Genomic DNA, 24,730 nt, shown 5'->3' with positions numbered 1-24,730 from the left:
TGAACTTCAAAGGTAGTTAACGAGTGCCGTGGGCACAGGGGTGCGCGATATGCATTTCAATATTGTTTCTTTTTGTTGTATTGTTAGTTTTTCTCTTATTTTCTCTCCGTCTCGTTCAACAAAGTTTACATTGCTACAGTTCAGAGGAAATGTATAGTCAACCAGGCAAACAAATACAAGATTCTCCACCTTTTCCTCTACAACAGTTACTCAAATATTGTAGGCCTACATTACTAAATATTAAATCGACATAGATGAGAATACATACAAGGAACAGCGTAGTTAAATAAAAACCCAATCAGCTTTAGTATCAGCGATAGTGAGCTATGTAGGCATATGTGCAGGGTTTCAAAATTCCATTGTCTTTACCAAAAATCCCTGGTTTTCCACAAATCCTGGTTGGAAATTCCTGGAATTAGGAGGGAATAAGAAATCCTGGAAAACTCCTACCAGGATTTCCTTAAAACTGGGGAATTTGGGGAAAGTTACCAGAATGGTGCAAGCCTGTGTATTAGACACCTGTTGACATATGTATACCACTAACTAAACCGTGGGAATGTATTTCTATCTTATCGTGGAGGATACCCAACCCACATTACGGTTTTGATTGAATAGAGCCTTATATATTACTGAGAAGTTCCGACTAGCACCTGAATGCTGCATTATTCTTCATTCAGCCTTCTGAATGTCCACCCCCCACAGCCAAGTGATGAAGGCAGTCTAGCATACAGTACAGTCCAGCTGACACAGAGAAATATGAAAGGTATAGTCTAGCTGACTGGCCTGTACCACCCAGGGCTCTGACTGATCATATAAATAATGCTCCTTCCTGCATGAGAAATGGAAGTACGCTACAGATCCTGGGCACAAGGCCAAATGGCACCCTACTCATATAGTGCACTACTTTTGACCAGAGCCTTATGGTGTGTGGTCAAAAGTAGTGCACTATATAGGGAATATGGTGTCATTTGGGACACAGATTCTGGGGGATTGAGATGCAGGAGGCCTGCCATATTGCAGTAGAGTGGATGAGTGGGTTTTTAATTGGAGCTGTATGCTCTGAGAAGCATTACAAATATCTTCTGCATGACTGCAATGCACCACTTATCTCAATTGTTCTGACTGGGCATAGTTGTCTGGCTCTTAATGATAAGCCATAGGATGGACTGAGTTAACATTAAGTATTCTCACTATTTCTATCTTTATTTAAATACTGTTATCAAATCCTATTTTAAATATAACGTTTAACATACAAAACAAATTCCTATCTTTTAGTTATCCAATATAACATTAAAAAAAAAATGAAAACAGAATTCTAATTACTTTGTATTAAAATATATACAACATTGTGTCATACAATAACAAAATACCTCAATGTAAACAATGTAAAACTATAAAAAAAAACGTTCAAGTACAAAATATCAAACTACCTACATCATCCCCACACCAGTGGAAAGCAGCGATTTATCTGTCAAAAATATATTACTTCTACTGAAGTAGGAAACTACAGATAAAAGCCATGTTTGTCTCAGTCTATCTACATGGCAAAGAAAGCTGGTTTCTCTGATAAGATGTGGATGAGCAGGTTTCTCTGAGATTGAAAAAATATATATATAAAACTACTAGATAGCAAACTACCCAAATTATACATCATGTACTTGACCAGTACTGCTCAACCTAATGTACCACACTACACTTATATAAACACAATTTGTATTTGGACATGTTTGTCCCGGATAAGGACCATACACCTTTCTATCCATAGTAATAAACTAGCAGGTTTCTCACAAATGGAAAATATTTTTAAAAATTCGACATAATCACCGTACCAGTTGGTAAACCAAAAGTAACCACTAGCTACTGCACCATACAAACATTTCAGCCATGTTTCTCTCAGTCTCTCTATAGTACTAAACTAGCAGTTTTCTCAGCGATGGACGGCAGGTGTCTCCTAGCCGGGTCATTGACATCCCAGAGCCTCTGGAACTCAGTGATGAAGGGCAGGACTAGGTCTGGTTCCTCCGTGACTAGGATGTTCTCCTTGTTGCTCTGGATGGCTGTCAGGGTCCAGTTCAGGGAGCCGGTAATTAGGCGCCGGCCGTCCACCACGGCAAACTTGTGGTGCATGTGGACGGCGCCGGAGTCACACCTCACACAGATGCCTGGGGAATGGAAGGGGAATACACAGGATGAGAGGGGCTATGCTATATTATGAATACAGTCAGTTGTGGTGCATTGTGGTGGAGTCACACCTCCCACAGAGTTGGACCTCACAGAGATTACAAGTAGAGAGAAACAGAAAGAGACAGACAGCTTGTGACATTTATAATTTGTCTGTCTAAGGATGTGGTTCCCAACCTTCTTTTAAAAATTGTGGCACACCTTGATGGGATAAATAATTCTGCAGCACATCTAAGATGTCCCAGTTAATGTATTAGTAGTAATGAACTCAATCTAACTGATCCATACTGTATTTTTTTAATTAAATAGGGTTTATTTGAACTATTTTCATAGTTCCTTAATCATGATGATTCATTTGTGTGTACCCAGTGCTTGACTTGGACTGAAATAGGTTCAGGTACTCATTTTGCGTGCCGGTACTGTTTCTATTTAGGTGGAGGAGCGCCACAATACTTTGAACATATATTCTATAAAGGGGAACATGAGCTCAAGCAGTAGAACATTTGAGGTACCAGTACTCAGCTCCTGCCCAAGTCAAGCACTGTATTTAACCCTTTAAGAGCGTCCCGCAAATCCGTGCTAGAAATAAAATATGTATACTAAACAAAAATATAAACGCAACATGTAAAGTGTTGGTCCCATGTTTCATGAGCTTTAATAAAAGAGCCTAGATATTTTTCATGGGCACAAAATGCTTATTTCTCAAAAATGTTTGGCACAAATTTGTTTACATCCCTGTTAGTGAGCACTTCTCCTTTGCTAAGATAAACCATCCATCTGACAGGCATGGCATATCAAAAAGATGATAATCATTACACAGGTGCACCCTGTGCTGGGGACAATAAAAGGCCACTCTAAAATGTTCAGTTTGGTCACAACACAATGCCACAGATATCTCAAGTTGAGGGAGCGTGCAATTGGCATGCTGACTGCAGGAATGTCCACCAGAGCTGTTGCCAGAGAATGTAATGTTCATTTCTCTACCATAAGCCGCCATTAACATCATTTTAGAGAATTTGGCAGTATGTCCAACCAGCCTGACAACAGCAAACTAAGTGTAACTATGCCAGCCCTGAACCTCCACACATCCAGCTTCTTCACCTGCCGGATCGTCTGAGACTAGTCACCCTGACAACTGATGAAACTGTGGGTTTGCACAACTGAAGAATTTCTTCAAAAATGGTCAGAAACCGCCTCAGGGAAGCTCATCTGCGTGCTCATAGTCCTCACCAGGGTCTTGACCTGACTGCAGTTCGGCGTCGTAACCAACTTCAGTGGGCAAATGCTCACCTTTGATGGCCACTGGCATGCTGGAGAAGTGTGCCCTTCACGGATGAATCCCGGTTTCAACTGTACGGGGCTGATGGCAGAAAGCCTGTATGGCGTCGCGTGGGCGAGCGGTTTGCTGATGTCAACATTGTGAACAGAGTTCCCCATGACGGCGCTGGGGTTATGGTATGGGCAGTCATAAGCTACAGACAACCAACACAATTGCATTTTATTGATGGCAATTTGAATGCACAGAGATCCTGAGGCCCATTGTCGTGCCATTCATCCGCCACCATCACCTCATGTTTCAGCATGATAACGCATGTCCCCATGTCGCAAGGATCTGTACACAATTCCTGGATGCGGAAAATTTCCCAGTTCTTCAATGGCCTGCATACTCACCAGACGTGTCACCGAATGAGCATGTTTGGGATGCTCTGGATCGACGTGTACGACAGGACATTCCAGTTCCCGTTAATATCCAGCAACTTTGCACAGCCATTGAAGAGGAGTGGGACAACATTCCACAGGCCACAATCAACAGCCTGATCAACTCTATGAGAAGGAGATGTGTCGCGCTGCATGAGGCAAATGGTGGTCACACCAGATACTGACAGTTTAAAAAAAATCTATGCCCCTACCTTTCTTTAAGGTACCTGTGACCAACAGATACATATTTGTATTCCCAGTCATGTGAAATCCAAAGATTAGGGCCTAATTAATTTATTTCAATTGACTGATTTCCTTATATGAACTGTAACTCAGTAAAATCTTTGAAGTTGTTCCATGATGCATTTATATTTTTGTTCAGTGTAGCTGTGGTAAAATAGGTCTTTAGTTTTGAACGGGTTGAGCTAGAGACGAGTGATTTTTCTGCATTGTGTTGGTGAAAGTTGTGCAACCGCAGACACAAAGCCACACTCCATTGGTTTCTATGGCAGAGGCTTTGATACGGCTAGCCCAATTAGACTTGCCTGTGCTAATGGTTCTCGCAGTCCGCCCAAGAGTTTGATCTATATCGCATGTCAAATAGCAATCACAGTATTTGGATAAAAACCTGTTTTATTCACAATTAGCTTTTCTGCCCATATCTTGCAGCCCTACACTCGTTTCGACCAGTAGTGCACTATATAGGGAATAGGGTGCCATTTGAGATGCACACTCTCTCTCTCTCCATCTATGCATTATGAGCATGGACAGTGTGTAACTGACTACACTGAAGAAGTTGGAGTGCAGAGCAGCTTGATAAATCACATTGTAAATCACATGAATTATGATTAGGCTATAACCAGGAACCACTCTGGGACCTAGTTATAACTCTCCAACAATAACTTTATTGACTGAAATGATTGATCAATAGACTTCAGACTCTGCATTACATCGCCCCCCCCCCCCCCCCACACACACAGTTTTCCTCATGTCATGTTAGTCATTGCAGACCTTAGAGAGCTATTTATAACTCAGAAATGTCCAGATCAACCAGCCCATGTCAGCTAATGTTTTTTAGCTAGGTTTTTTAGCTAGGTTTTTTTAGCTAGGTTTTTTTAGCTAGGTTTTTTAGCTAGGTTTTTTAGCCCATAGATTTTGTTTTAGTGTTTGAGTCACTCAAATATGACATTAATACACATTAGAAAATGCTAAATGTATATAATTGCAGAAAACAAACAAACCTGCAACATTTTCTCTCCGTCAACAAGAGGGGTGTGAACGGTTTGTGTCATGAACAGTGCTTGCGCCCATAGAAATAGACATGGTGCCTGGGATGTCCCCCAATACTAGAAGGCTTGAGTGAAAAAATTTGGGAACCCCTGGCCCAACCTGATTTTCAGATGAGTGATGTAGGTGCATAGGGGGATTGTACATAGCTAGGTGGTAGGTTCTAAGAACTGCTTTAAGATTGGGCCTCTGCCATCAGCCTACCTGCTCTGCGGATGGCCCCTATCTGGGAGCCAGTGATGAGGGTGTAGTCCATGTCAGTGAGGATACGGATGGGGATGCCCCTGGCGTGGAGGGCCAGCACGGCCCGACTCAGATCCAGGTTGGTGAAGGCGAACACACACAGGTCCAAGGAGGAGGAGGCAGACAGGATGTGGCCCAGGAGACGGGTGAAGGAGGTGTTGACGTTGTGGGGTAAGGGACAGGGGCAGGGGCTAGGGGGAGAGAGGAAATGAGGGGGGAGATGGGGAAAGAGGGAGGAAAGAGAAATAAGGGGAGGGAAAGAGGAGTGGAAGATGATGGGGGACAGGGGAAGATGATGGGGACAGAGGAGAGGAGGATAAGAGGAAAGGGAGAGAGAGAAGGAGTTACTGTGGAAGGTGTATCTACTGTATAGTAGTCACTCATTAAATCATTATTCCTAGCCCATAGCAAAACATCTGAAATCAACAGAAAGGCTATCAAAAAACAGCAACATTCTTAGAGACATTGGATAGATATATTATTAATGAATATGATGGTGAGTAGTTAATGTTGACTGTGCCGGCATCCCAAATGGTACCCTAGGGCAGTAGTATGCACTACTGGGCCACTACATGGCCCTGGTTAAAGGTGCCATTTGGAACGCATTGTATTACTTACAATGGTGAGTCAGGAGTGAAGAGACGCTCAGTGCAGGCGACCTCTGTAGGGAAAAAGAACACTTCTTTCAGGGGCCCTCTGGATATTTTCCTGGGCCAGAGGCGACAGAAGAGCCAGCCCAACCACTCCACACTGAGAGTGAGGGCCACAGCCCCCAGACCCACGATCTTCACCATCTGAACCACTGACATCTGTGGGCAGAGGGAGAAGATGTCATGAAAATGTTGAATAGAAGCGCTAAATTACATACAGTAGGCCTTCCCACCTTCTCCCCTGTCTTTCAGCTAGCTCTTGGTTAGGATTAGCCTAGCTAGGGTGAAGTCTTGACAGCTAATGATAGTTGAGCTCGTTTTCACCAGCTTTATAAGGACAATGACATCGCTAGCAAATAATGGACCACTGCTGCAGCCCGGTGCAGAGGCTATAGTAGATAGTTAGCCAGCTGAATTAGTTTATTATTCAGGGCCATCTAGTTATCTTATCTCTGCAAGTCTGAGCTACCTTCATGCAGGCGCTATTTTTGTAAGCACACTTTCTCAGTTCATACATGCTGTGTGCTAGAATGAACTCTTATTTTAAACCACTTTAGCTACCTTTATTTTTTCACCGTCGAGCATCCGTCTTCACGATGGACTTTTAATTGAGTGGACTTCGAACGAAGACGAACGTCGATCAGTGCTCTAGAGCTGTCAGTCAATTTAAAACTCGCCGGATATTTGCAACGTTTCCACCAATCAGGGGACAGTTGTTGAAGCGGTTGAACATGTATTATTATTTTGTGAAATGTATGACGTAGAAAGAGAGGTTGTTTGACAGGGTCAGAGAGGTTGGACGGGGATGACGGGATTAGTGAGGTTTGTAGGGAATACTTTTATTGTATTAGAAATGCAGGGTTAGTTAAGAGAATATATTGGTATAGATAGGTCGTGAAAGGATTCACACTCCTGTACAGTTGGTGAATGTGTACGCACCTGTCAGTTGGTTGCGATTCGCCAATAAAACTTAAAGAAGACAAAGAAGAAGACGACGACAGTTGTTCATGTTAACTTCCGGTTCTGAAGGTGATCTCAGGAGGTGACAACAATTTGGAGTAAGAAATCATTTTTACATAACTCATTTTTGCTATTGTTCTTTTTTTACATCCGTTATTAGACAGTGGCAACTCGAAACACTAATTTAACCCACACATTTTCTAGAGGGATGGCTTTAGGCGGAACACAACAGTATCGTACCACATGCATCTGCAAGTTTTTTTCTATTCAGAAGTTGTAAGAAATTCCGCACGAATATTATAGTTCAAGCACAAAGAAGCAAATATAGAGGTGAGTAAAATTGTCAATATGTTGTATTTGTATTAAATGCATTACAGAAGTGTAACATTAGATCAGCTTATCTTAACCTGGCCATTTGTTACTTTGTGGCAGTATGAAAAAGGATAAAATATATGATCAACAAACTCATGGTGCTGAGTGTTTTTACTTAAACCACACTCCGTAAACGCATTGTAACGTAAAACGGTTAGACATAAAGGTAGTTACCTAGCAAGTCAGTTATTTTAAGTAAATTAATTAATAAGCGTGGTCCCCATTGCTTTTGCTCTTTAGTTTTCACCAAAATGAAGAGAAAGAAGGACATGTCCTTTTTCCAAAGAAAAGACAAGGCAGACAGTGAGACAGAGCCAGATGGTTCAGGTGTGGAGAGAGCAAGAGAGAGCAGGAAGACTTGTCCATTGGAGAGACTGAGAGTGAAGGCATAGTAGAGCAGGAAAGTGAGACAGATGGAGAGACTGATGCTGAGGTAGAGGCTGAGAGTGAGACACCAACAGAGGAGCCTCGTGCGTCCACACACAAGCAGTGGACCATCAGGTTTGTGATGTTGAATAAATCTGTGGTTACTTGTAAAGCAGTGCAATTAGTCAGTTTATATGGTGTATAGAAATGAGTCAGTTTGTGATTGAAATGAATTCTTATTTAACATGCTATTGGGCTTGTGATATAGATATGAGATGGATTTCAGAAGTTGCCTGATGGCAATGGTATATCTAAAATTACCCAAATAGATACTTTTAATTATATATTTTTTTCTTTGGCAGATATCAGCAAATCCCGGGAGGAACCACCGGTGCAGCCAATGATGAACATATACCCAATAACTCTGATGGGGGACCGGAGGAGGAGCTTCAAGGCGGCCTGGTACCATATCCACCCCTGGCTTGAATATTCAAAAAAAATCAGACTGTGTTTTGTTACGCCTGCAGGCATTTTAGCCCTCCCAAAGTCTCAGAGACTGTATTTGATTCACAATTGGGTTTTAACAACTGGAAGAAGGCAACTTACAAAGATGGGGGATTTGCAATTCATGCCAGGTCTGAGCGGCACAAACAAGCAATGATTACATGGAGAGACTATCAGAAAGCTGTAAAAAGTAATGCAACACTGGTTCAAGAAAATTGGGACTATATTAAAACAGTAGGAGAAGTACTACTACTTACAGCCACAGAAAACATTGGACAAAGAGGACACGATGAGTCTGCAGAGTCAGATAATAAAGGGAACTTCATGGCAATCCTAGAAACAATAGCTAAGCATGACACAACTGTGAAAAAAAGGTTGACTTCCATTCATAATGCAAAATATACAAGCAAAGGGATTCAGAATGAGTTTCTTAGTTGTTTGGCAGACATGGTTCAAACAAAAATGATAGAAGAGGTGAAAGACAGTGAGGCCTTTAGCATAATGGCAGACGAAACAAAAGATGTAAAAAAAAAAAAGAGCAGATATCTCTAGTACTCAGGTACTATCTCAGAGGAGCTGTCCATGAGAGCTTTCTCCACTTTGAATCGGCGACGCTAGATGCAGCAGGGCTTACTGACAAAATCATACACATATTAGAAAGTCATGGTCTTGAATACAAAAACAACCTAGTAGGCCAAGCATGTGACGGTGCTTCCGTTATGAGTGGCAAGCATTCAGACGTCCAGGCACGCATTAAAGAACAAGCAAAGCATGCCTTTTACATCCACTGCAGTGCACACTGTCTAAACTTAGTTTTAGTGGATACAGTCAAAGCTGTCCCTGAGGTAGGACAGTTCTTCTCCTTACTAGAAAGACTTTACGTCTTCACATCTGGGTCATATGTGCATCAAAAATGGCTTAGCATACAAAAAGAGATGTACCCAGGTGCACCTAGAGAGCTTCAGAGACTAAGTGACACTCGCTGGGCATGTCGATATATTGCTTTACATACTATTATGGATAGATTACCTGCCATTAAGCGAGTCCTGCAAGACATAGTCTAAGAACACAATGGTGACAGATCTGTTGAGGCACGAGGTCTGCTTGCACAGATAGATTTACAATTCATTGTGTGCCTTGTTACACTCCATAAAGTGTTTGGAGAAGCAACATTTCTATAAGATATGTTAGTCTTCATCACTTGACCTGTCAAAGGCTGTTGATTTAGTTGAAGCCTTAGTTCAAACTTTGAATGACTACAGGGATGAGTCATTTTTTGATGACCTATGGAATGAAGTGTTGAACACAGCTGAGCAATGTGATACTGCAATACACCCCCCTGCAAAACGACCAAAAAAGCTAAGCTCTCAATTTAATGGAGACTGTGTACTCAGTACAGTGGGTCAGAGGTCAGATTCAGAACATGAAGTAGGCAGTTTTCGTACAACCCTTTTCTATCCTGTTTTAGATCATATGCTCAATGAGCTTAACAGAAGGTTCCCTAGCAAAAACGGTGACATAATGAATGGCTTCCAAACTCTAAACCCTACAAGTGATGTGTTTCTCAAAGAGAAGTCCCTGTATCCGTTTGCTAGAATGTATGAATCAAATATTGAGGACTTGGGGCATGAACTACATCAGTTCAGAAGACCTTTAGAAAGGAAAATACAGAGTGGCATGCAGAGACCCTCCAGTGTAGTAGAGCTGGCATTATTCATTGAGCCTTAAAAATAATTTTTATTTGATCTCTTTAAACTGTGCAAGATAGGTGTTTCAATCCCTGTTAGTACTGCTTCTTGTGAACGGAGTTTTTCTGCACTAAAGCTGGTGAAAACGTATCTCAGGTCCACAATGTCAGATGACAGATTAAGCAATTTAGGTGTATTAAGCATTGAGTCAAGGAGGGCAAAGGCCTTGAGTCTAGATGAATTTGCTGATCTTTTTGCAAAAAAACACAAAAACCGGAGAATACAGTTGATGTGACCTGATACTGAATATGTAATGCAAATGAAAATTATAATGGGAATGCAAATAAATTGTTGAATGATTATGAACATGGTCTTTTGCCTGCTAATGCCTGCAATGCAGTGAAGAAAACGATATGACAACCATAACGTCTAATCTAACTGGCCCCTCTAACAGTACAACTGGCCCCAGCTTGCCCCCCCCCCCCCCCCCCCCCCCCAGTTGAAATGGTGTAGAACCGCCACTGCGCCTATCAAGGGTGTTATCTCTGGGGTGGCGCTAGAAGTAAATGCAAAGGATATACGTGAAGAATTGGGTCAAGTGGTTGGTGCACAACGACTGACCCACATTGAAAGATGGAGTGTGGAAGCCCACTCCATCCAGCCATTCTATTGTGTTTATTTTTTATGAAGAGTCTCTCCCTTCTCACGTGTATTTGGGTTATATGGGATTCCATGCAAGAGCCTTCATGCCCAAACCCATGCAGTGAAATAAATGTAAATTATTTGGTCATGTGTCAATTGTATGTGGACGGGAGGTGTATTCTATGCCAGCTGAGCCTAAATGCTGCAATCGTGGTGGTGAACGTGCACCCGAATTTCTGAAGTGTCCTGTTAGGGTGAAGGAGACGGAGGTGGCAAGAATAAGGGCTGTCCAGAATGTATCTGGAGGCATTGAGAAGAGAGGAAGGAGTGACGTTGAAGAAGTAATGGTAGTAGTGGAGACAAGATGTTCCGTGCCAACAGAGGGATCATGACATTTTGCATATTAAGGTGGACTTTGTAGAATTATTACTTTGGTTATCAACTACACAGCACAAATGGAGAGGAATGCGGTGAACCTGAGCCTGTGTAGGGATGTGACTGAAGTAGTGGGACTGATGTTTTTGTGTGTTTTGCATTATCTCGAGTCCCCCTTCCCGCAATGGAAAATATTATTTGTGTTTTGTTTCTATACTCCGTACATTAGGTGGCGGCAATACACCAATAGGTGTAGTCTGCCATAACTTTAAAGAAGAAGAACTACTTCCGTTTCTCCTTGCTTACTTCTTTCTCCACTAAAAAGCCGAGTGTGTTCTTTCTTAGGAAAGGTAGCTAAACAAATACATCGTTTTATGGAAGAATGATATAATATAAGCTAGCTTGATTATATATAATGTTGTACTTTCCATTATTAATAACGAACCATTCGGTTTCATGATACTATACCATCGGCAAGGAAAGATGTTGGACAGTTGACTGAGTTTATGACAACAACACACATTGTTGTAGCTAAGCTAGCTAACTACATTCAGCTAGCTAGCGGGATTATATTGTTAATTTACAGTTTACAAAACGTTGATTTGATTGAACGACTGTGATCTATTCAGTTACAAAATTGCATTATTTGTCTTTGATGTACATTTGCTCCACAGAGTTTAGCCACCTAGCTAGCTAACGTTACTGTACACGTGAAGAGTACCTAATATGGGTCGCCGCAAGTCCAAGAGAAAGCCCCCTCCAAAGAAGAAGCTTACTGGAAATTTGGACACTCAATTCACCTGTCCATTCTGCAATCACGAAAAGTCATGTGATGTGAAAATGTAAGTAACAAAGTACAGTATATAAAGTGTAAATATACTACCGTTCGAAAGTTTGGAGTCACTTAGAAATGTTCTTGTTTTTTAAAGAAAAGCACATTTTTTTTAAATCATTTAAAATAACATCCAATTGATCAGAAATACAGTGTAGACGTTGTTAATGTCTGATTTTTGGAAACGTCTGATTTTTAATAGAATATCTACATAGGCGTACAGAGACCCATTATCAGCAACCATCACTCCAATGGTACGTTGTGTTAGCTAATCCAAGTTTATAATTTTAAAAGGTTTATTGGTCATAAGAAAACCCTAAAGCAATTACAGCTGAAAACTGTTGTCTTGATTAAAGAAGCAATAAAACCGGCCTTTAGACTTGTTGAGTATCTGGAGCATCGGTATATATGGGTTCGATTACAGGCTCAAAATGGCCAGAAACAAAGCAATTTCTTCTGAAACTCGTCAGTCTAGTCTTGTTCTGAGAAATTAAGGCTATTCCATGCGAGAAATTGGCAAGAAACTGAAGATCTCATACAACGCTGTGTACTACTCCCTTCACAGATCAGTGCAAACTGGCTCTAAGCAAAATACAAACAGTAGGAGGCCCCGGTGCACAACTGAGCAAGAGGACAAGTACATTAGTATCTAGTTTGAGAAACAGATGCCTCACAAGTCCTCAACTGGCAGCTTAATTTAAATAGTACGCGCAAAACACCAGTCTCAACGTCAACAGTGAAGAGGTGACTCCGGATAATGGCCTTCTAGGCAAATATGGATAGAATAGCCTTAATTTCTCAGAACAAGAATAGACTGCCGAGTTTCAGAAGAAAGGTCTTTATTTCTGACCATTTTGAGCCTGTAATCGAACCCACAAATGCTGATGCGCCAGATACTCATCAAGTCTAAGGAAGGACAGTTTTATTGCTTCTTTAATCAGTTTTCAGCTGTGCTAACATAATTGCGAAAGGGTTTTCTTATGATCAATTAATAGGATAAACTTAGATTAGCTAACACAACGTGCCATTGGAACACAGGAGTGATGGTTACTGATAATGGGCCTATGTAGATATTCCTTTACAAATCTGCTGTTTCCAGTTACAATAGTAATTTACAACATTGACAATGTCTACACTGTATTTCTGATCAATTTGATGTTATTTTAATGGACACATTTTTTGGGCTTTTCTTTCAAAAACAAGGACATTTCTAAGTGACCCCAAACCTTTGAATGGTAGTGTGTGTGTATATAAACTCAGCAAAAAAAGAAACGTCTTCTCACTGTCAACTGCATTTATTTTCAGAAAACTTAACATGTAAAAGTTTGTATGAACATAAGATTCAACAACTGAGACATAAAGTGAACAAGTTCCACAGAAATGTGACTAACATAAATGGAATAATGTGTCCCTGGACAAAGTGGGGGTCAAAATCAAAAGTAACAGTCAGTATCTGGTATGGCCACCAGCTGCATTAAGTACTGCAGTGCATCTCCTCCTCATGGACCGCACCAGAACCCTATGTGCCCTGGTCAAAAGCACACTACGTGACCATAAGTATGTGGACACCTGCTTGTCGAACATCACATTCCAAAATCAATGGGCATTAATATGGAGTTGGTCCCCCTTTACTGCTATAACAGCCGACACTCTTTTGAAAAGGCTTTCCACTAGATGTTGGAGCATTGCTGTGGGGCCTGGCTTGATCGGCTTTCCAAATCATCCTAAAGGTGTTCGATGGGGTTGAGGTCAGGGCTTTGTGCAGGCCAGTCAAGTTCTTCCACACCGATCTCGACAAACCATTTCTGTATGGACCTCACTTTGTGCATGGGGGCATTGTCAGGCTGAAACAGGAAAGGGCCTTCCCTAAACTGTTGTCACAAAGTTGGAAGCACAGAATCGTCTAGAATGTCATTGTATTCTGTAGCATGGAACTAAGTGGTCTAGCACAAACCATGAAAAACAGCCCCAGACTATTATTCCTCCTCCACCAAACTTTACAGTTAGCACTATGCATTGGGGCAGGTGGCGTTCTCCTGGCATCCATCAAACCCAGATTCGTCTGTCGGACTGCCAGATGGTGAAGCGCGATTCATCACTCCAGAGAACGTGTTTCCACTGCTCCAGAGTCCAATGGAGGCAAGATTTACACCACTCCAGCCGACGCTTGGCATTGCTCATGGTGATCTTAGGCTTGAGTGTGGCTGCTCGGCAATTGAAACCCATTTCATGAAGCTCCCGACGAACAGTTCTTGTGCTGATGTTGCTTCCAGAGGCAGTTTGGAACTCAGTAGTGAGTGTTGCAACCGAGGACAGACTATTTTTACCACTTCAGCACTCAGCGGTCCCATTCTGTGAACTTGTGTGACCTACCACTTTACGGCAGAGCTGTTGTTGCTCCTAGATGTTTCCACTTCACATTAACAGCACTTACAGTTGACCGGGCAGCTCTAGCAGGGCAGAATTTGGACTAACTGACATGTTGGAAAGGTGGAATCCTATGACGATGCCATCTTTAAAGTCACTGAGCTCTTCAGTAAGGCCATTCTACTGCCAATGTTTGTCTATGGAGATTGCATTGCGCGCGCTCGATTTTATACACCTGTCAGTGACGGGTGTGGCTGAAATAGCCAAATCTACTAATTTGAAGGGGTTTCCGCATACTTGTGTGTAATGTTATATATTTTAGTGTAGTTCTCTAGGAGGTAGTGCACTACAGTCAACTGACATTTTAATGATAACTTTATTAATACTTTGTTTTTAACTTTTCATTTTCTTGTATTGCCAACAGGGAAAGGACCAGAAATACTGGGATAATATCATGCACAGTTTGCCTGGAGGAGTTCCAAACCCCCATTACCTGTATCCTTTCAAGTCTACTGAACTCAAACACAACAGCTATTGTTATTATAATCACATTGAGTATGTTTACATGCACACGAATAATTTGATATTAAACTGATTATGGCAGATTATGCAATAGTCATATTAACACCTTAATCTGCGTACGGTCAAAATCGAAGTAAGCGTACACAGATTAAAACAACGGGTTTTCTGAGCAATCTTTCTAATTATTAGGACGTGTAAACACCTTAATCGGCGTTCCGGTGGTGTGTTTTATCTGCGCATGTGCTAGCACCAGCCGAGAGCCTCCCTCTTTAGTGCGAGTGAAGTGAGTTTGGAACAACTGAATGTGTGCGTTTTAGGGACTGTAGATTATTTATAATGAGGGATACATGGAGAAATTGGATCTCTGACATGAAAATGGATGGCTCTCCCTTCAGTAAAATATGTTTTTACCCGACCCTCCCTGAACGCTTGGGGGGGGGGAAACAAGTGACCCCTATACGATCAGAATCTTTTGTTGATACCACAACAGAGCAGGACAATACCTGAGCACATGCTGCCACACCGGAGACTTTGTGATTTCTATACAGGCTATTGTTTTAAAAAAAAAGGATCGTTTAAGTTTGGAACAGTACTAAAGTTGTCTATCAACTGTAAATATTCAGCACAACTGAACTAGTCACTACGGAAGTATGGCCTATATGCATTTGTAAACTATTTTCATTTGGGAAACTATCATTTTCAAATATATTCTATTTTATTCCAAGATATTGTTACAAAATAGATGTGTAGACTGTGATTAGGGCATGGGAGTATAAGTTAAAATAACAGACTAGGTGTGGATAGCTCACCGCATGATCCTCAAACCAAAGACCAGCCAAACTCATGTTTCTAAAAGTGAATTCCAAGGCACTGTAGAATGATTGCATAGCCTAATAAGGCATCTTTTGTTTCATCATTTAATTCTAAGTAATAATACAAAAATAATTATATTTATTTAGAGTTAGTATGTTAATAATTTGTTGCGGCTCTCCCTCACATTTTTCAGATTGAGAACACGGGGCTGCATAGTCAAATTAATTCTGATAGGCCTAAATAGAATTTATTTAGAATGACCACAAATCCCATAAACGATAGAATGACAAACTAAATCAATATGCAGTCTATAGGTAGGTAGCCTAAATGGTGGTGTTCCTGTATTTTATTTCTCTCTGGTGGCACGAAGGATGAACTGTAGGCGTGTGTGCATTGGCCCGTCGGTCGGAGGCGTGACCACTGAACGGGCCAAATCCGACGTAACAAGAACAGCCACAGACAGAAAACTCGACCAGGGTTTGCTGAAACGGCTCTCCTCAAAAACAGCCTTGTACAATGCACTTGAACTCGACCTACTGACTGCTTAGCTTACAGAAACGTACGTATGCAGACAAACTGATCCACCGCATGGACCTTTACCACGACACCAACGAGAGCTAGGATCCACATTCACAGCGTGTCCGCCACGATGGTCATAACTCTGCGGACCCCATTGCTCAGTGGAACCCAGAACGATACGGAACCGCTGCTGTCCTTTCAGCACCAAGATTCGAAAGGCGCTCAAAATAACTCCAGATGTAGTTTACAACTAATAGTCCTTCTCATCACTTATTACGAATAGAAGATTATCACTTCTCACAATGTTAGAACAAAGCTAAATCAATGTCTCGCAAGATCACAATGTGTAATTCATATTTTACATAGCAGATCCGAATATAATGGAATATAAGCTGCTTTACCAGGCCTTTAATGTTACACCAAAAACACTTCTGTCATTTCTTATCTGAAGCTGAGTAGTCCTCTTCTTTTACCGAGACTCAACGGCGTGCACGCCGCAGGCAACGCTTTGATACAAAATAACCCTACAAGAAATGCTAATAGTTTAACACCATCTGCTTTCATTTGGTCACAAAACAGTCATTCAAGAAGATCTAAATTCATATTCCCATGAAACTGATTGAGATCAAATGATTGACAGGCAGTCTGAACATTTCACCAGTAAAACGTGAAGAATTACCATCCAGGATTGACAGGGATAATGGCCTACTTTGAAATGAGGTATGACTAACTTGGTGTTTGATGGTATTAAACGTTTGACGTTTTCTTGAGACAAGACGTGTGGGCATATATGCAGTTTTTAATCAAACTATTATATCAATCTGACTATCCACAATAATCACATTATTGTGTGCATGTAGCCGTGCTAGTTGATACGTAATCAATAAGGCTGCAGCAATTGTAATTTCCTAAGGATGGCTATTATGATGATATTGTTTTCTAGGTATTTTAACATCAGGAATGCTAACAGCACAGTTAGACTGTAAGTTGCTCTGGATAAGAGCATCTGATAAATGGATACAATGTAAATACACCAATGACTAGACAGTTGCATGCAGTCACATTTACTCCAATCTGTTGCTAACATCTTCTAGGTTGAGTGTGTATATAAGTTACATGTCCTTACCTTACACTCTAAGATCTGTCAGAGCCTGTGGACGTGTACAGTGATTGGATAGACGCTTGTGAAGCAGCCAATCAGTAGCCCAGGCTCACCGGGGCGGAAGACCTCACGTTGGAACAAGAAGCTGATTTAGAGGTGGCTCTCGTCTGTTTCTCACCAATCACTGCCAGTCTTCAGCCCAAGATGATGGTCCCGTTCCAGGCCGACTACATTGCAGACGTTGCGTTGCGTCAACCAATAGCTGCGTGCCACGTCATCAACTGCAGTTAGGCATCATATTGCTATGTCATGTGGTTAGCTGATATGTGAACCAACTATCCAGATGTTGTGAGATCTGGCAGATGCCTACAATGTAGTCAGCCTGGTAAGCAGCCTCTAACCTTTACCTCACCGCACATCTCCCACACTAGTGACCTGGCGTCCACCGAGACTGTCTTGCGTAGCCATAGTTCAGTCCAGAGGCCTATATAGGCCATGCTCCAAATGGCACCCCATTCCCTATGTAGGGCACTACTTTTGACCAGCTCCAGTAGGGCTCGGGTGGAAAATAGTGCACAATATAGGGAATAGGGTTCCATTTGGGATGTGACCTTAAGAGGTATATATGACTCTGGTTAAGTCAACCTATTCCCCTACTCACCGTTTTAATTTATGCAGATCTCATTTTCCAAGCGGTCAGTTGTCATGGCTCCTAGTTTGCTGGTAGGATTATACAGGTAGTAGCTGCTCTTGGGTTAGTTTCACCACAATTAGTTTTTACTCTCCCCTGTGTACAGTTCTTCTAGAGATACACAATACCACAGTGTACAGCGATACCATAGTGTTGGCTCATTCCATTGGGGTATATTCGGTGGAACTCTGAGTGTGTGTTTATGCAGAGTAACTTGTCACTCTTCATGCTAACTAGTGGGGTGTTCCAGAAAGCAGGATTGTTAAGTTAGCCAGCTAACTTTGATATGTAGTTAAATATATCTTTATTTTATATTTAGAAAGCTAAACTTGAATATGGGTTGTTGTTGGTTGTCAAGTCAATTATACCATGACAATTTCAAGTTAGATTTTTGTGGGACTGTTAGCTGGCTGAGTCCTTGATCCTGCTTTCTGAAACAGTCTAAACTCTCAAGTGGTTTATGAAATATTTTCTATGAATATCCCAGGTCCTTTTTCTCAATTTTAAAATGCTTCCGGTATCTCCCTGAAGACATTCCTTTGTTAGAGAAAATGGACTGAAAGGGAGAGGTATGATGGTACATACACACCAGGTAAACAGTAGGTCCAAATTAGTATTATTGATTTGATTATTTTAGTTTTTCAAATGATAAGAAAATTGCCAATGATTTGCAATTGGTTGCCCTTTGTAATGATTTTTATTTTCAATGTGACAAATTAAAGTGTTGTATTTTGACACCCACAATGAATGTGTCTGTGTCAATGGTGTGAGAGTTAACCGTCTAAAGTCTGTAGAGCATGTTTCTACTGGAGAGACATGCCGTTTCATTTCCTGCTAATAGGCTAGCTAGAGGAAACTGCCAAACTGTACAGTTTACCACTAAAACTGTAACATTTTCCTTGTCTAAAACTCAGATGTGAGCACTGTGTGTGTGTGCCCCAATGCATTTGTGTGATTGGGTGCGTACCCATGGTTCTCAGCTGTGGATATTGACAGTGAGTTATGATCACGATGATGAGTGGTTATCAGTTTGTTCTGTCCCCTCCATCCCTATCTCCCTATCTCAATCTCCTCTCATTCAGCATGTGAGGTCAAGTGTCACTCTAGTCTCTGTTGTCAAGGCTGCCAATAACCCACACAACGGTGCCATGGCAACCGTTTCCAAGGTAACACATATTTTGTTTCTAGACACCTGGAGCTGTTCTCACACAATCTGCAATTTTTGTAAATTTTACACATGCACTATCAACAAGTTGCATAATGTATGTACATGTAATTGCTACATTTAAACAGTGCAAATTAGTAAGGAATGCTTACAGGGCATAGAAACAGTTGATGATGTTATGTACAGTACCTTTGTGCTAAAATATTTTGGGAGTTTTACTGCTCTAGGGATTGATCACTTGCATCTCGTGGTATTGACTCGGAGTTGCAGAATTGGGATGAAAAGTCGACCTTTTTGGCTTATAGCTGTCTGGCTCCTAATAATGTGGTCACGGCTTTGTTTCATCTGTTGGGAAGAATTACAACAAGTACTGCATGCTGTCTAGAGATGGCAGAAGAGGCTCTGGGAATGTTCTTAACCACTGCCAAAATGTGGTGGTTTTTTGTGCGCTTTTCAGCTGCCGTAGCATCACCCAGGTGGGTGCTACAAGTTTGGCAATGGAGGAGCGGGTCCTATAGAGGAACTGACCCTCAGACGCAGATGTGGTGCACTGATGAAGCCCCCCGGGCCTGTTTGTTTCTCTCTGGCTGCACCATCGATGCCCCATCTGCTGAAGCTACACTGCCTTTCCAATCCAAACTGCCTCACATTCGATGTCCATCTCTACCATCTCAATTTTAATTTGTTTGTTTTGCTTTTTATGCACTTTGAGATTATTTTCTGTAATGAAAAGCTCTGTGCAAGTTAAATTATTACAAAACAATGCCATGAAATTACTAAATATACAAAGAAAGCTCATGTTGATTTATTGGAAATACATTATCAGCAATAATAATGTACTAAAATGTATTTCAACACATTTTCCCCAACACCTCTGGCATTCTCTAATCTGCAACCATTCATCAGTTAGGGGGTGTATTTATTATGAACCAAACGAAAGCCAACACTGAAACAGGGAGGAACATACCTGAACTTGTCCAATAAGAAACTCTTGATTTTGTTACAAAGGTTTTCAGTTGCAAAATATTTTGCTACAGTGTGCACTAATGAATACACCCAAGCAATGACAATGTAGTAGCCTGGGTAGACCAGACTGAACACTGTGTTTCATTGTGAGTGCAGCATTCAGTCTAGTTTAACCAGGGCCAGGCTATCAAAAATATTCCCCAGATCCCTTGGTGAGATGGATGTCAGAGTAGAGTGAAGCTGCCTCTAGACACAGATCAATTTGGGCTTTTTCACCAGAAGTGGTTTAGGTTAGGATTTGGGGAGGGTGAATTGATCCTAGATCTGTGCCTAAGGGCAACTTCTATCTGGAGCTGAAACGTCAGCCACTGCAATGTAGCCCTTAAAGTTGCCCCTAGACACTGATATAAGGTTAGTTTTAGCCTTGGGAGGGAAAGCTGGTCCTAGATCAGTCTACAGTATCTGGTGCTGATATGGTATGTCTGCCACCGTGATGCAAGCCTTAACATGTCTTCATGTGTTACCGTCTCTAGCTGTCGCTGCAGACGTCAGAGTCCCACTCACAGTTCTAGCATGTGGTTATATAAATAGTGATGGGATAGAGGGGTGATGGTGGTAGTGCTGTCATGGACCAGCACAGGTGAAAATACAAGGTTCCTCTTTATCCCTACACACTTGTTAAGGAGTTGATTGGGCAATATAATATATAGGTGAAAAATGTATACAGGAAGTGAGTGGCCTGTGTCGTCCAGCAGCCGCTGACATGGCATGCATGCCAGAGACGGCGTGGGTTTGAATCTGGCCCACTGCCCTTTGACTCACCCTTCCTCTATCGTTCCTGTCTTTCCAACACTATCTCTTCAATAAAGCTTAAAAAAAATGAAAATAGAAAGGCAATATACCTTGTCCATAAAAAAAAGGGGGGGAAGTATTTTTGTTGTAATGATATAGGTCAATTGTCGATGCAATAGCTTCCACTCGGCTACGCGTATTCTCAAGCAATAACATCCACATCTGTATTATCAACCCAAGAATACCCGTGGTCGAGACAGGAGCACCGGGTCTAACCTCCCTCAATCAATCCTGTCTTCTCCCCTCTATCCATTCTCTCTTTTTCTTTTCTTCATTCTTCACTCACAGAATGATAGATGAGAGGGAGGGAGGGAGGGAGGGGGCAGAAGACATCTGTGAAAATGGTGGCCTGGGAAAGAAAAGTGTTGGATTAGAAAACAAACAATAACATGCACTGTACACAAAGAAAGACAGAAATCGCTACCTGAAGTGAACTGGTAAACAGTTTACATTCCTCCCTTTTCTGACCTCTTCACCCCTTTTATCAAACAAGCTTTTAACCTACTGTAGCTCTCCCTGCCTGCCTGTCTCCTTCCCTCTCTCTCTCGTCCCATCTCTCTCTCCCCCCTTTATTTTCCTCTCTTCCTGTCTCCCTCCCTCCCTCCTGCTCTCTACCTCCTCTCTGCCTGTCCCAGTGCGAATAAGGCAGTCAGCATGACTCAACCACACTCTCACTTGCTAATTAGAGGCAGTGGATGTCAATCAACAGCTGAGAGTAGAAGAGGAGGAGGGGGGAAGAGGAGAGGGAGAGATTGAATGTATCAGCACCATGGACAGCTCCCTGTGGGGAACTCAGGGCTGGTTTACAAACACAAAAGGAGTTTACGCCTCTCTCTCGCTCTCTACCTCTACTGTTGAATTTAAGGTTTATATCTTGATTGACTGATATTCTCTCTACCAGCCCATCAATCACATGGTGTAACATGCACCTTGAATAGAGGAACACCGCCAAATGAGAGAGAGTCCCACTCTGTCAAAACTCTCACCAACCTTCTTCCTGTCTGTCTACTTCCCCTCTCATCGTCATTGACAGGAAGAGCCAAAACAAGTCCGACACGTCAAGTATTCTGACACTATATCCCTCATTACATGGCTTATAGCTTTCTACCTCTCGCTCTCACTCTGTTTCTCTCTCTTCCGCTCTCTCTCATGTGATAGACACTAGCAAATAGGGTGTTTCCTGGTAGGCTATGAGAACGGCAAGCTCATCATTAAAGGAGGACATTCCTCTACATTACTGTTGGAACAGAAGCACTGCTGTCAGTATGTTGCTGCTGTTTGCCTACAGCATCAGTTCTCCTCCAGGCCCTATAGCTACTGATCCTGGAGTCAGAGTCACTATTCTGGAACTTTAGGGATCCGTTGACAACATGATCAATCTGTAGAAAATGTATTGTATTTTGTTCCTCATAGTTTTTGGCATCACTTAGTGACAAAGAAAGAGATATTTTGTAGAAGAGGAACACCTAAGTATACAGAAGGCTAAATACACAGTAATCCCTATTCCATAAAGACATCTTCTGACCATTGTAAATAGCAGCACCTGTTTTGTCGTCTACGTGAGAGGATTGTATATTAGGGTTTCTTTGTTTGTAGATACTGTACATCCGGTAGACCAGTTCCTCTAAGTGGAACATAGTAGGCTACTCTCAGAATAGCAGTGAACTGATTATTTCAGCCTTATACTGCACACTATTCATTTCCCCCTCAAGTAACAGACCTTAAAGCAGCTGTCAGCAGTAGAAACAATAACAAAGCTCTTTCCTCGCCCGTTTCTGTAAAAAGCTGAGGGATGGGTCTGGAGAAATGCAACCACTCTCAAATTCATTGACATAGCTTTGGATGCAAGGACTGACCATGCAAGATATCAAAATGATAGTTTTAATCATGTTTTGGGTGCTGATGGGGTACGACAGTTGAACTAAGCTCATGAGGCATTTATAAGTTAGGCTATATTCTTCAAGAATCAATTTGTACATATTACCTTATAAGTCAAATAAATAGGTGTAGCAACTGCTGATTTCCTATTTAATTATTCTTAAAATAAAGAAATTAAATAACATTCCAAGAACAACAAAATAGCCTAACCAATAAAACACTGTAGAATAATATTCTGTGATATTGTTGACAGTTTTGACAGTGCATGCTTATTTTTAATGGGACCTGTCTTTGGTTATCTATTCATCAACATATTCCTGCTTCCTTCCATCAATAAACAAAGTGTTATTCATCTATACTGAACAAAAATATTAACGCAACATGTAAAGTGTTGGTCCCATGTTTCATGAGCTGAAATAAAAGATCCCAGAATGTTTCAATGGGCACAAAAAAGCTTATTTCTTTCTAATTTTCCGCACACATTTGTTTACATCCCTGTTAGAGAGCATTTCTCCTTTGACAAGATAATCCATCCACCTGAAAAGTGTGGCATATCAAGAAACTGATTAAACAGCATGATCATTACACAGGTGCACCTTGTGCTGGGGACAATACTCGGCCACTCTTAAATGTGCAGTTTTGTCACACAACACAATGCCACAGATGTCTACATTTTGAGGGAGCGCGCAATTGGCATGCTGAGCTGTTGCCAGATAGTTTAATGTTAATTTCTCTACCATAAGCCGGCTCCAACATCGTTTTGGATAATTTGGCAGTACCCCCGACCAGCCTCACAACCGCAGACCATGTGTAACCACGCCAGCCCAGGACCTCCACATCCGGCTTCTTGACCTGCGGGATCATCTGAGACCAGCCACCCTGACAGCTGATGAAATTTAGGAGTATTTCTGCCTGTAATCATGCCCCTTTGTGGGGGGAAACTAATTCTGATTGGCTGGGCCTGGTTCTACAGCACTTCTGCCCAGTCATGTGAAATCCATAGATTAGGGCCTAATGAATGTATTTACATTTACTGATTTCCTTATATGAACTGTAACTCAGTAAAATCGTTGAAATTGTTCCATGTTGCGTTTATATTTTTGTTCAGTATAGATTTCGTTTAGAATAGCCTACCAAAAAAATATCAATAAAACTCGATACTAAGCTACTGGTGAACTGTAGCCTAAATGTCGCTACACCCGGAACGAGATGACAGGCTTAATAGCCCATAATAATAAGTGATAAACTCACCCGTCCATCGCACTTCCACCGTTGTCCAAGATCGGATATCTCGAGTCCTTACCACATAGAGGAACCATGTTTTCATAAAAAATATATCAGCGAGAAACGCCCCCCCCCCAATTCATTTCTCTTTCGCGGGTTGCATGGTTTAGGTATGGACGTTCCAAGGATCCCGGATAGCACTGATCCGAAAGCTCTAGGACGAACCAATCGGATGAACCAACGTTCGTGTCATCTGCCGGCTGATTCTGAACTGCAACCTCTCACTTCTCCCATTCCAATCCCGAAGAAAGAGCACGCCCTCCATCACTCCTAGCTCACACGCTCCTGTAGAAAATGCATAAAACCAAAAGGCTCAGTGGACTTCTTCTTCAAGCTTATTTTCCACTGAACAAGAGTGAGAAAAGTAAAATGATGTCCAACAACGACGTGTGTAGAGGCTAAATGACAGTCGGTTTGAAGTTACTGTACAACTCCATATAATGACCATTGTACTAGGTTGCTAAGGGGAATGGTAGCTGTGCCACTTACCTTGGCCCAGAGTGTGTCAACTTGTGCTCTCTCTCTGCCTGCCTCGCTCTCTCACACACAGACACGGTTAATGGCTCCATAATCGTCCGAGGCAGACTATTTGGTAATCAGGCGACTGCGGCAAGGCAAAGACCAATATTTGTAATTTACTACGACAGATAGTAGGCTATCTTTGTATTCTGGAGTTCGGTGGTTTGCATTTGGTCAGGATCAACACACGTACGCACGCACACAGCATTAGCAGAGGAATACTACCGGTCGTGTGTGTGTGTGTGTGTGTGTGT

General features: G+C 41.8%; 2 protein-coding genes across 7 annotated transcripts; one reads left to right on the top strand and one right to left on the bottom strand.

Annotated features, from left to right (window-relative positions):
- Positions 1-1,026: 1,026 nt before the first annotated feature.
- Positions 1,027-7,128, bottom strand: LOC106589682 (mitochondrial cardiolipin hydrolase). Of its 2 annotated transcripts, none has more exons than XM_014179952.3 (4): positions 6,999-7,128; positions 6,028-6,218; positions 5,371-5,600; positions 1,027-2,162 (listed from the first exon to the last, which is right to left on the bottom strand). In XM_014179952.3, exons 2-4 carry the CDS (start codon positions 6,216-6,218, stop codon positions 1,903-1,905), a joined length of 681 nt encoding a protein of 226 aa, XP_014035427.1. In that variant the 5' UTR covers positions 6,999-7,128; the 3' UTR covers positions 1,027-1,902. The 2 variants fall into 2 exon arrangements, with proteins under 2 accessions (XP_014035427.1, XP_014035418.1); XM_014179943.3 differs by lacking the exon at positions 6,999-7,128 and adding an exon at positions 6,621-6,781.
- LOC106589640 (transcription elongation factor 1 homolog) lies at positions 6,860-18,556 on the top strand. 5 transcript variants are annotated; one of them, XM_045707748.2, is made up of 5 exons: positions 6,860-7,117; positions 7,224-7,349; positions 11,641-11,808; positions 14,590-14,660; positions 17,159-18,556. In XM_045707748.2, exons 3-5 carry the CDS (start codon positions 11,693-11,695, stop codon positions 17,221-17,223), a joined length of 252 nt encoding a protein of 83 aa, XP_045563704.1. In that variant the 5' UTR covers positions 6,860-7,117; positions 7,224-7,349; positions 11,641-11,692; the 3' UTR covers positions 17,224-18,556. The 5 variants fall into 5 exon arrangements, with proteins under 5 accessions (XP_045563704.1, XP_045563700.1, XP_045563697.1 ...); XM_045707744.2 differs by lacking the exon at positions 7,224-7,349 and having other exon boundaries at positions 6,871-7,117; XM_045707741.2 differs by lacking the exon at positions 6,860-7,117 and having other exon boundaries at positions 7,138-7,349.
- The last annotated feature ends 6,174 nt before the right edge of the window (positions 18,557-24,730 follow it).

This window comes from Salmo salar, chromosome 02 (genome assembly GCF_965601325.2).
Source record: "Salmo salar chromosome 02, fSalSal1, whole genome shotgun sequence".
NCBI lineage: Eukaryota > Metazoa > Chordata > Actinopteri > Salmoniformes > Salmonidae > Salmo > Salmo salar.
The sequence above is the reverse complement of the archived record's forward strand: the minus strand, read 5'-3'. Positions and strand labels throughout refer to the sequence as shown.

Coding starts and splice junctions, on each gene's coding strand:
- LOC106589682 (XM_014179943.3), bottom strand. CDS start 6,644: ATGCTCGACGGTGAAAAAATAAAG. Junction 5,601..6,027: donor TTCACTCCTGACTCACCATT/GTAAGTAATACA, acceptor CTCTCCCCCTAG/CCCCTGCCCCTGTCCCTTAC. Junction 2,163..5,370: donor AGGGGCCATCCGCAGAGCAG/GTAGGCTGATGG, acceptor TCCATTCCCCAG/GCATCTGTGTGAGGTGTGAC.
- LOC106589640 (XM_045707748.2), top strand. CDS start 11,693: ATGGGTCGCCGCAAGTCCAAGAGAAAGCCCCCTCCAAAGAAGAAGCTT. Junction 11,809..14,589: donor AAGTCATGTGATGTGAAAAT/GTAAGTAACAAA, acceptor TATTGCCAACAG/GGAAAGGACCAGAAATACTG. Junction 14,661..17,158: donor GTTCCAAACCCCCATTACCT/GTATCCTTTCAA, acceptor TTACACTCTAAG/ATCTGTCAGAGCCTGTGGAC.